Raw genomic sequence first — 12468 nt, forward strand, 5'->3', positions numbered from 1 at the left:
TCAATAATCTTTTCACTTATCACTATCAATAATCTTGATTATCACTACAAAAGTTTTTTTCTCCTGCGGATAACAGCTCATCTTAACTAATTAGGCTCTCACCAGCCCTGACCTTCCCTCGGCCTTGCCCCCTGTATCTCCCTTTGGTGCAGGTGGAAGGAGCCATCATGAAGCTGGGCTTCACAGTGTCCTGTGTCTTTTGCAGAGTGGGCTTGTTCTGGTTTCCCTGTCTCAGGGGGTGCTGTGTACCTGCAGGGGAATGGAGGCAGCACATACAGATAGAAGGGTTTGGGGAACTAAGGCATTTGCACAGTAGTTTCATTTCTGCAAAACATTCACTGTAACAAAATGCCTGGCTCACAGTGTCACATGTAGAAATAACAATGAGCCCCCAAGGAAACAGGATGGATGAGGATGACAACTTGCAGCTCAGCTCTGCGCAGGCTCCTGCCACGTGTTCCAGTGACTGCAGCAGGGACACTTCCTGGGAACCTACTTCACTGCCTCACTTGTTACCTCAAGTCATTCTTGTTAACTCCTGGAAATGTGCTGGAAACGGCCCACCTTGATTATCACCTCAAAAGGTTTTCTCTCCCCCAACCCCACTCTCCTGCTGGTAATAGCTCATCTTAAGTGATCACTCTCCTTACAATGTATATTTTTCATGGTCTGTGTGTATATATAAAATCTCCTCACTGTACTTTCCACTTTATGCATCCGATGAAGTGAGCTGTAGCTCACGGAAGCTCATGCTCAAATAAATTGGTTAGTCTCTAAGGTGCCACAAGTACTCCTTTTCTTTTTGCGAATACAGACTAACACGGCTGCTACTCTGAAACCTGACAGTTTGTATGGTAACTTCCAATTTATCTGTATGTATATATCTATCTATCTTACTATATGTTCCATTCTATGCATCCGATGAAGTGAGCGGTAGCTCACGAAAGCTCATGCTCTAATAAATTTGTTAGTCTCTAAGGTGCCACACGTACTCCTGTTCTTATGATGTGTTTGATTCTGATGATGAATTGTACATACATAGGGTGACCAGATGTCCCGCTTTTATAGGGACAGTCCCGATATTTGAGGCTTTGTCTGATATAAGCACCTATTACCCCCCACCCCTTGTCCTGATTTTTCACACTTGCTGTCTGGTCACCCTGTATATACATATTTTACACACTCTGCTGATGCTGTAAAGAAAACCCCAACAACTAGCACATCTCCAAATGAAAAGGCCAAATTCCCCAGCAGCTGTCCAGCTGGATATTATGACTATGACTCCTCCAATCAGGGGCGCACATTGCATGTTACAGTGTCTATTCACTCTCACTGCAGGTCTTGCTGTAAGAAGACCGGAAATTTGAGATATGAAGTAGGCAGCCAGTGGAATTAGACTACAAGCTCTTTGATGCAGAGACTGCGTCCTCCTACGTGACAGTGTCTAGAAAATTGAGGGTGCTACAAATAATATGAAATAACAGTTGCACAAGATGTAAAAGCTGAAGGCTGCAAAGGATGAATCACCTGGGGCCTGCTTGTAGCATTTTGTTATTAATATTATTTAAATTACTGTAGTGTCAAAGCCATCCTAGCATTGTACATTCCAAGAAAACTGCCTGCTCACTGTCAATCTGCACTGGACTGAGACTAATTTCACAGAGCCCACCAAGCAGTCAACAGATGGTAATGACTTCTAGACACCACTGATCTAGGCTGGACTCAAGCCAGTTAACTAGAGGTGAAAGAATCCATCTTCTAAGCTATTCAGAATCTTCTGAACCACCCAGGTCACAAGTGCAGTGTGTTTAAAAAAACAACAACAACAAAAAACGTAACACCAAAGCATCCCAAAACAAATTGGCAACAAAGAGATGACAGTGAGAAAACAAAAGCCAGTGAGCCCTGAAATTAGCTCATTTTACTGGGCTCATTCTTAAGTGACCTTCGTCTGTCTAAGCTATAACCTTTCTTTTTTCAGTAGCTGCATAAACCTGGGCTCCAGCTATTGTATAATATGATAAATGGTAGTCTAAAGGCGGGGAGAGGGGGGTTAGAGAGAGATGGTATTCAGAAAGACAGCATAAAAATACAGCTTTATAAACTGAGTTTATAGAATCATATAAGTCACAAATTGGACAGAACTATCAAACTGTCCAGTCTATTTTCCAGCCACTGTGGGTTTCTTCCCTACAGATTATTTCTTAGGGTTCTGTCCACTCTACTGTAGTTTTAAATGTGCCAAGTGATGGGGCTTTCACCACGTCCCTTGGAAGATTATTCAATAGCCAAACACATTTCTGTAACCACGTAGCTTTCACACCCCGCTCTGTGCATCCAGACACAGCACAAAATCCTGAATTCCTACTGTTTGCTTTTTCATGTTTAACTCAACCACCACCAGAACACAAACCTCAGTCTCAGCTTTCTCCCCAAACTCACCCCATCTTAGCTTTCCTTGCAGATACTTAATTTTCTCATCACTGTTCTTTGTGATTCTTTCACACTTTAGTATCAGCCACAAAGCATGCTATTTTCTTCCATGTCATAAAGATACTGTCAAATAAGATGGACCTATTGCCAATTTCTTGAGTACCTCACTAGAAACTTCCCTCAACTTGCTTCATTATCACTTACCCGTGCCCTTTGCTTACGGACTTTTAATCGATTTTAGATCCATACAACAATGTTCCTTTCCTAAACAATTTGAATTAAGCTTTCATGAGATACAGTACCCAATGTTTTACTAAAATCTAACCATATTACATCTATCTCATTCCCTTCAACCACAAAAGTCCAGATCCTGCAAACTATTATGAAGTTGCTTAACTTTAGGTACAGGACTAGATTTATTATAATAATTAGGACTACTCATCTGCTTACAGCTCAGCATGTGCCTTAGAGTTTGCAGTATGGAGGTCCAATATTGTAGTGCTATAAAAAAAGCAATCAAATTAATCTACCACGTAAATTCATGTAGCTTATTGATTGTAGTTCTGTTTGTTATCCTTAGGGTTATGTCTACACTGCAATTAAAAACCTGCGGCTGGCCTGTGCCAACTCACTCGGGTTCGTGGGGCTTGGGCTAAGTGGTTGTTTAATTGCAGTTAGATGTACTGGCTCAGGCTGGAGCCCAGGATCTAGGGCCCTGTGAGGAAGGGCTTCCTAGAGCCCAGGTTGCAGTCTGAGCCCAAACGTCTACACTGGAACTAAGCAGCCCCTTAGCCTGAGTCAGCTGGCATGGGCCACCCACAGGTGTCTAATTGCAGTGTAGACATACCCTAGAGGTAAAATGCTGGCCCCATCGAGTCAATGGGAGTTTTACCATTCAGACATTCCTGTTAACTGCTGGAAATGGCCCACCTTGATTATCCCTACAAAAGGTTTTCACACACACACACCCCCGCTCTCATGCTGCTAATAGCTCATCTTAAGTGATCACTCTCCTTACAGTGTGTATGATAACACCCATTTTTTCATGTTCTGGGTGTATATAAATCTCCTCACTGTATTTTCCACTGAATGCATCTGATGAAGTGAGCTGTAGCTCACAAAAGTTTATGCTCATATAAATTGGTTAGTCTCTAAGGTGCCACAAGTACTCCTTTTCTTTTTGCGAATACAGACTAACACGGCTGCTACTCTGAAAATGTAAATTGAGTCAGGATTTCATTCGCACGATTTATCACATTATATTAGTAGGGTTTGTGGATGGATTTATGGGATAATACTTGTCCTGATCACTCTTCTTTCCTTCTTTGAAATTTTCCAAGGCTTTTCAAATTAATTATCAGTGGTATAGTAAGTAGCTAGTTCCCTTAACCCTACAGTGACCATGTCAACCAAACCAGATGGAAAGAGGTAGTACAGATTTTCCCTTTCCTGCTTTTCAATAATAGTTATATTTTCACAAGGCCCCCCTTACTACTTCTCTTTAATCTCTCAAACACATGCATAAAAGGAGTTCAGTATCTCAGCAATTTTCATAGTCGTTAAAGAACCAGATTTTCAAAAATGCTCAGCTCCCACTTAGTTATCAAAATATTCAGCAAAAATCTGGCCACCAGTCTCACAATGGGAGCTACTGCGCCGTCATTACCATGTTCCAGGGCTCTTCTGAGGGCATCCAAGTATTTTTAATACTGCCACAACTGCATGCGAAGAGGGCCTGGTTCTCATCCCAGTCACAGAAGTGTAAATCAGGAATAACTCCAGTGACATCATTACTCTGCTGCCAAACTGGTACCAGGCCTAAGAGATTCACAGCTGAAGAAGTGAACACAACTGCACAGAGAAATATGCCTCTTTAGCAGCAGGGGTGGATAATAAACTGGCCCGTTCCCAAGACCCCACAGTGCACCCAAAATATCATTGATTCGTATGAGCTGTAGACTCTCCAGACAGTTGTGTGGGACGGCGTGGGGAGAGGATGGGGAGGAAGATGATCCATAAAAAGTGCACTGAAATAATGTCTCTAGCAGGAATAGGAGCAGCAGTGATATTGGCGTGACCTTCCAGCCTGGTCACCAACCATGCTTTGTTGACGCTGTTCTAAATCCAATGCAGGACTACAGCTTCGCTCACATTCCCTGTTCTGAAAGTGGTTGGCTGACCCACGGGTCAGTAACCCACTGTACTGTACGCACACTCTGGATAGATGTCGGGCAATGGGTAGGTCACATAGATCACAAAGCTCCTGGTGTTAGTGCTGGCCTCACTGTCCCAACTGCTCCACAGTGATTCCCAACATGAAATAATGATCTCACTCTCCCTTTAAATAATTATTGACCTAGACTAAAGATTGGCCCAAACTATCAATACTGGATCCTGATCACAAATCCCCACCATTCCAAAGTTCCGATGCTGGGTTTTGTTTTTACCTGTTCTCGATATACTGTGGATGCCAGCTGTGAAATTTAGACCAGGAATCCAAGACCAACCCCAGGCCAAAGTTTAGGGGTATCTGGAAACAAGAGTTAAACCCAACTTTACCTACTTCTAGTATTATAAGGAAATTAAAAAGGTTTCTAAACAAGTAAAACCCTTAGCAGCAAACCCAGCCAAACTACTATACAGCAAAGAAGTCTAGAAACATGGCATGTTTAAAAGGGTTTGTAGATTTTGCATGCATTGGACACCCTCCTAATACTCTCCAGTGAAAGTGAGGAACACAAGAGGAAAACACACAAATGCACAAGGCAAGGTCCCAGCAGCCAAGTCCAGCCATAAATTTGGGCAACTGACACTACAGCCGTCTTCCTGTCGCCCGGCTGCTGAGCCTGGCTGTATTGAAAAGGCCAATTGTGACAGGTCAGTGGACATGTACAAAGCACCATTTAGACACCCAGAAATAGCTTGGGTCAGCGAGACACATCAAGACACTGTGCAATGCTATCAGTGACCGTTTAGCAGGTTCAATTGATGCTATGGCAATAAACAAACAGTAAGGAGAGGTCAGAAGTTCTTTTTTCACCCCCTTTCTTCCTCTTCCCCTCTTTCTGAGCCTTAGGTATGTGTCCCACTGCCTTGCAGCAGCAGAGCTGTATGGAATGCCAAAGCTAATCAATGCTAGATCAATTTTGTTTCCACATCTGATTTCCCTTTCTTAGGGCCCAGACTGATATGATTCCAAAAACTACTTGGCAATCATAATTCCCAATCAGCCCTTGGGGTGCGAAACAGTCACAAGTTTCCTGATAAAGTGGGACAGAGCCAAGGGAAACAAACAGCACTGTAGTATTCCTGCCTGGGAGGTATGAAATTTTCATCAGCTGAAGGCTTCCCAAGCCCCCGTCAAAATGATTAGATTATGAAAAATGCTGAAACCAGAGCTTTTCTGAGAAGCCAGTCAAGAAGTCATAGTACCGGCAAGAAAGTAGGTGAGGGGTAGGAATCGTGACTTGCTCCTGAGGTTATTTATTGGCATGTATTAAACATAGACACAACAATAAGCAATAAATCACAGCCCATGAGAAGTGCCAGGTGAAAAGCACCAGAAAAAATTAAAACACCCCTCTTGAAACAACTCAGCACTGAAATAAATACAAAGGTTGGTAAACATGTGATCTACACATCCAGGATATTAAAGGGGGAAAGTTTCAGGAATCTGAAATTGAGAAATCCCCTACAAAACAGTTTCTATTAGGAAAAAAAAATCCACCATCTAAATACATACAACCCAGCTCCTCTTAGCTTTCTTTAAGGGATGTGCACATTTGCAAGTTTCCATTTGTTTTGGGGTTTTTTTTTGCAATGTACCATCCCTCTGTTGCTCCAGATCTCATGAGAGCCTCCCAGAGTTTTCCCCCATCTTCTTTTGAACTCAGGACCCACCACTGCATTACCTGCAAAATCACATTCATTGACCAACCCTCTCTGAACAAATTCTGGCTTACCACATTGTACAAATGTGTTCACTGTTTGCCACCCATACGTATTTACAGTACCTTTCAGGTACTATCCTATCCAGGTACTTCTATTTAGCCCAACCCTACTAATTTTACAGTATCTAAAACTATGATAAAACTGATTATAGGAGGCAGGATTTTGACTCCCCAGCCCCTCAAGAGCTGGGATGATGCTTTATTTCATTGAAAGAGGTATGATTTGGAGAAAATTTAAAACCCTCTCCTGATGTCAGGCAGCTTCCAGTCACCTGAGATAGACCTTAACATAGTACCATGAGGTCAAATGATGATTATGATGTGTGAGAGTCTGTGTGTTCTAAACTATTGTGTACCACTAAGCTGGAGTACAGATGGATGATAAGGGGAGGAGTTGTGCCTCCCAGATCCACGTGTAGAGAGGACTCTCATGAGGCAAAAAGCACTCAGCTGCACTTGTGACACCATCACCTTTTCCCTCCAGTCCATGAAGCGGGTTCTCTGGGTGTCTGGGATTCTGGGCCAGATGAGGTGTGGGCAGGCTGGGACTTGGAACACACATCACCACTCCTCTGGCCCTGCAGAAAGTCCTGGGGCTTTGTCATCTTTTCTGTGGTCCCCTCTCCAAGGTAGCGATCCCTTGAAGGGGGATACCACGGCCAGGGAAGTACCTGGTAGCATGGCTCCACTGAAGCACCAAGCTGCTATGGAAGGATGCATGGGGCCTCTATGTTGAGGGCCTTAGCTTCCCAGAGATCCCACAGGATCCTCGGGGTTTCTGGGTGGATTCCGCAGTCTGTCCATATGCGGGAGCAAACCGTGATCCTCCTGGTGGGATCTCTGTGAGGAGACTGTCATAGACTGAACGCAGGTGGTCAGGGCTAGTGGTCAGTGCAGAAGTCAGGAGCCAGGAACCGAAGGTCAGCGATGGAACCAGAGTTGGGAGTCAAGCCAAGGGTGAGAGCCAGAGTCAGGAATCAGGCCAAGGTTCAGAGCTGGAGCCAGTAGCTAGAGGTAGGGCACAGAAGTAAGGATCTGGAACAAGGCAGGGCGTAGGAACCAGGAATAGGACAGGAAGGCAGGAATCAGGAACAAGGTAGGACTTAAGAGTCAGACGAGAAGGTAGATCTGATGTAGCTGCCAGCCAGGAACTCACCTAGTTGCTTATACAACTTCGGATTCAAACAATGAGTCTGAGCCAATTGGAGACATGAGACATCTCCTCCAATTGGGAGCTCTGTGGGCGGTGCCTATGGTGAGCTAGGGTCCACCAGCCCACACCCTTTGCTGGTACCAGTCAGGTGGTGGCTGCATTCAGAGGACTGCCCAGGGACCTGGGTTGGAGACCCACGATCCCCCACAGGGGACCCTAGCAAACACTTCCTCTCCCAAACCCATTCTTATAGTTTTTCACAGGAATAGATGATCCAGCCTATTGAAACTACGCTCCAAATACAATGATGTTGCACCTGGAACGAAACTGGCCCCAGATATGTATGTCACAAGGCTGTCTCCCTAAGAAAACCTTTAGCACTAAATCAGCATCGTAATGAAGGCCGTGCATGTCTGTCACGGCCATGACTTCCAGGAAGAAAATAATTACTTTTAGGGGAGTTATACAATGACGGTCTCAATCACCCGGTTCAGCCTGTTACTGAGCAAGTCTCATCCATTAACTTTCACAGGATTGGCTCGTTCTCTCTGTTCAGTGGAGGGGCATATAAGTTCTCCTTTAATGGTTAGCATCCAAATCCCTCAGGCAACGCGTAAAACCGTGGCCAAACCGCCTTTCATTTACAATACAAATTGTTAGAAGCAGCAGCAATGGGAATGGAGTGTCCATATACCTTAGGGAGCCTTGAAATCCTTGGCCATTTGACTTTACAAAAGGGTCACGCTGGACCCCACGGTGGAAAGTACTTTTATATCCTCAAACTGGGAACTTTAACATTCTATAAATTGCCAGCAAATTTAATTTGGGAATATCTTTCATGAACAAATAGAAAAAGAGGGAAGAATTAGGTTTCCCTTGATCTGTTTTATATGTATATTCCTTTCAAGCTGTATTCTCCTACACAATCTTAAGAGAAAGGCTCTTGTGTTCTGGCCATTTAAACATTTGCCATTCAGAGGGGAGGACAGGATGATGTTTTCCAGCTATGGTTCCTTTCTCGTATTAAACCCTTCTGTATCAAACTCCTACACCTTAATACATTCACCACTCCTGAGTCAAACTTAAAGTAACAACTGAAGTGGAGGGTTTTCTTCCTAAAAGGAATAATTATACTTATGAGGCTCAGCACAAATAGAAAGAGCAGATGTTTTTACATTTAGACAGACTCAACTTTAGAACAAGCTAGTTGATCATTTTAACCTGGTTAGAAACTAAGCAATCATGAAATTCACCACGTGGAATCAGGCAGGTTTTGTGCTAGGCCAAGAAAGAGGTAGTTAGTTTAGAGCATGCTAATGAACTGCCTCCTTTTGGCATGCACCGGGGACATCCATTTCAGACAAGGATCAGCAACGCAAAGGCTGAAGGAGGAAGAGTGTCCTTAGGGGTGCAAATAAGCAATTACCCACAGCTGGACCCACTTCAAACTCTAGGACTGAAGATGGAAAACACAGATTACATGAGCACGTGCCTCAGTCAGCTAGTATCACACGGCTTTGCCTGCTGAAAGTAGGGGCAGGCCATGTAGCTGTCCAAACCCTTCTGTATTCAACACTGGGTGGATTACACCTCTGCAGTCAGAGGTCAATATTGAAAATGTTTTTTTATTTTCTTTTAAAATGTTCAAGCCAGACAGCACTTTCCAGGTGCCAACTCTGTCACATGCTGTTCCAATGAGCTACTGGCTTCTAAAAACAACGAAAAATAACCACCCAATGCACTCCTACATTGTTAAACGGTTGGCAAGCAATCATTTATAAGCCACAATGGGTGAGAGGACCAAGAATTGAGAATACTGCAGCCTTTCAGCCAGTGAGACCTACAAGCGAAACATGTGGAGATAATAAAACCAACACTGAAATGTCAAGTAATATTGGAAGTTACTCCTCAGTAAACATGTGATTAATTTCTAATGAGGACAAATTAATATTTACCAAAAACAATATCCTTCGTTCCCATTGCTCCTGGCGTGAGCACTATCTATCAAGATACACACACAAATATCTTGACTCTCTCTCCCAGTGATGAAAAAAGGCATTCTGAAATGAATCAGACTAGGATATGTTTCCCTGTTGCTTTCCTTTGAAGCTGGAGTGGAATATATCAGAGCAATAAAATTTGCTTACCCTTCTGTTCTGTACACTGAACACCTCTCCAGAGGAATTTTTAGCACTCCATTATTTAAACCCACAAACAGTGACCTGTCACTATGCAGGATTTGGAGGCTCTTGATTGGTTCCTGTTGACCGTCGGGAAGAATCTGCATTTCCTCTAAATAACAACTCCTCAGGCTCCTATTAGTGGTAGAAAGTGCCTTCAAAATGGTGCCATACTCTAATGGAACAAGAAGCAAGATGCAAGTAAATCTTAGAGATATTGATTCAATTTTGTACCTAGCACAGAGACTGAAAAGATTAATGACATCCTATTTACATAAACACTTTAAGGCTTGTTTCCTCTTCTACTACTTTTTAAACATTTTTGTTATCCAGGGTAGAAACTGCCCCAGCTATGTGGGTGCAATTCCCTTTCGTGTATTCAGGTGTCCTTACCGGTTTATAGCTGTGGAGCAGAGGGGCCCAGAATGATGCCACCTCAACCGCAGCAAATGGTGCACCAGGGTTGGAAATCTCTGATGTCACAGTAAGGACTGAATGGGTTTGAAGTCTAAATTATCCTTTCCCTGCTAAAAGTGGTCTTTACAGTAGGAAGATGGGATACAATGACAACAAGCAGTGTTTGTATGGAAGCTTATGCTACACTGTTGATTTATCAATTGGTGGATTGATGGATCTATGGGAGAAGTTCATCTCGGGCTGTCAAATGAGCATTTTTTTCCAAGAACAATACATGCATTTAGAACAAAAATGAGATTAGTCCATGCCTGTTATCTTTGAAGTTTGACTTATTCAAGGAATAAGTCAAACAGCAATTTTTTTGTGTCAATACCATAGTTAAATTACTCCTAGAAACAAACTTCTGCTACATACAGGAAGTTTCTATATCAATTAATAGTGCCCCAAAATACCGATCTGGATCTATACCATCATGACATTTGGGGTCAATTCCGATTTGGCCTCAAGTCCATCACTAATCTCCAGGATCCAATATGCTAAAGGTTCCCTCTAACTGTGATTCTCATCCTTTGAAAGGTTTCAGTTTCAACAGATTCCAGCCTCCAGTGACCACTACCAGTGTCCAGAGAAACATGTGTAAAAGAAAATAGATGATGAAGCATTATGACTTCTTCACGGATAATGGAAGGCAAAAGCAAATGAGATTAAAATCTCAGTCTTCCACTTCTGTTTCTTCTGGCATAGTAACTGGGACACATCACTTAAGGAATAAAGATGTAGAAGTAGCAAAACCTTGCCATATTTCATTGTAAGTACAGTTTGCTCATCATGATCACTTCCATGCAAGCTTAAATCAGGGGGAATGTTACTAAAATATATCAAAGCTAATCACTTTCAAGGTAAGTGGTGGTAAAAGTTACATAAATTATGATACAATCCTAGAAGATGGTAACTTTAGAGTGAGAGGATGACTCCATATTGCAATGTTAGTTTAATCTAACACTTACAGAGGCAATATATCTTATTATAAAGTCAACACTCTCACAATAAAGGATTCAGAGTAGCAGCCGTATTAGTCTGTATCGACAAAAAGAAAAGGAGTACTTGTGGCATCTTAGCGACTAACAAATTTATTTGAGCATAAGCTTTCGTGAGCTACAGCTCACTTCATCCGATGAAGTGAGCTGTAGCTCACGAAAGCTTATGAAGTGAGCTGTAGCTCACGAAAGCTTATGCTCAAATAAATTTGTTAGTCTCTAAGGTACCACAAGTACTCCTTTTCTTTTGACAATAAAGGATGAAAACATTACACCCATGAGGCTGGCCATATGCTCTAATTAATCAAAATATTTAATTTAATTTTGATCTCAAGTGTGAAAATAGGTTAAGGCAACCATTTATAATACTTTGCCTTTCTTCATCACCTTTCATCCATGGTTCTTGTGCTTTCCAGCGTGCCCTAATTGTCAGAGCATGGCAGTGGGAGTCAAGAGATCTGCATTATAATCTCAGTGCTGCCACTAACTATTTGTGTGACCATAGGAAATTGTTTGCCTCAGTTTCCCCATCTGTAATGTGATGATAATAATGCTTACCCATCTCTTGATCTCATAGGCATTTAAAAGTGCACAAGTATCATTGCAGATAGGTAAACTGTAGCACGGAGAGGTTACGTTAGCTTGCACAAGATCACACACAGCAATTTAGTTACCTAGGGCAAGCCCTTTGCCCTTCTCCACCATTGTGCCTTAGTCTGATTAGTTGATACATGTTAAAAGGAAAGTCATCTTTTGCTTCTTTTACGCATTGCAGATTTAAGGCCTCTTCTCTCAGGGTCATGCCTCAAGGTCTCTATTCTGTTTTTATCTCTTCCTTATTCAGAAAAACTAGCTTCCATGGAGCTTTGCCTACAGTAAGAACTCAATACAAACAGTAATGACCTTAGGATCAGGCTCCCATGCTGCTATGTCTCTGAATGAGGGAACTGGTCCTACTTAAACTCGAATGCTCTTACCTGTCCCGATATACATCACATGGTAGAGAGTATCCTTTCCTTGAACAATGTCAACCACCAGTTTGGAAAATCGAATGCTGTCCTGAGTGACGTACGGATCCACAGAGACCGGCTGAACCACGTCATTCATCAGGAACAAGCGCTGGGCATCCTGCAGGATCCTTTCCGTCAGGTTCTCGTTAGGACTGTTGTCATTCAGCATCCCACACTAAACAGGGATGACAGAACTTCAGCAGCTGTATTTGCACTTCACACAACACAACCCTGAAGTCCTTCCTCAGGGAAAACACTCATTGACTTCACTGAGAATTTTGCCTGAGG

The 12468-nt window shown here is 42.8% G+C and overlaps 1 protein-coding gene across 2 annotated transcripts in view; it reads right to left on the minus strand.

The window, feature by feature from the left end:
* SEMA5B (semaphorin 5B) overlaps positions 1-12468 on the minus strand; it is a 173812-nt gene that overhangs the window by 60097 nt on the left and 101247 nt on the right. For both annotated transcript variants that reach the window (XM_077829927.1, XM_077829925.1), the window contains exons 9-10: positions 12148-12355; positions 9684-9891 (exon numbers count right to left, since the gene is read on the minus strand). In XM_077829927.1, the coding sequence (XP_077686053.1) occupies positions 9684-9891; positions 12148-12355 (416 nt within the window). The remainder of the gene's footprint in view (positions 1-9683; positions 9892-12147; positions 12356-12468) is intronic.

Source organism: Eretmochelys imbricata, chromosome 11, assembly GCF_965152235.1.
Source record: "Eretmochelys imbricata isolate rEreImb1 chromosome 11, rEreImb1.hap1, whole genome shotgun sequence".
In the NCBI taxonomy this organism is placed as follows: domain Eukaryota; kingdom Metazoa; phylum Chordata; order Testudines; family Cheloniidae; genus Eretmochelys; species Eretmochelys imbricata.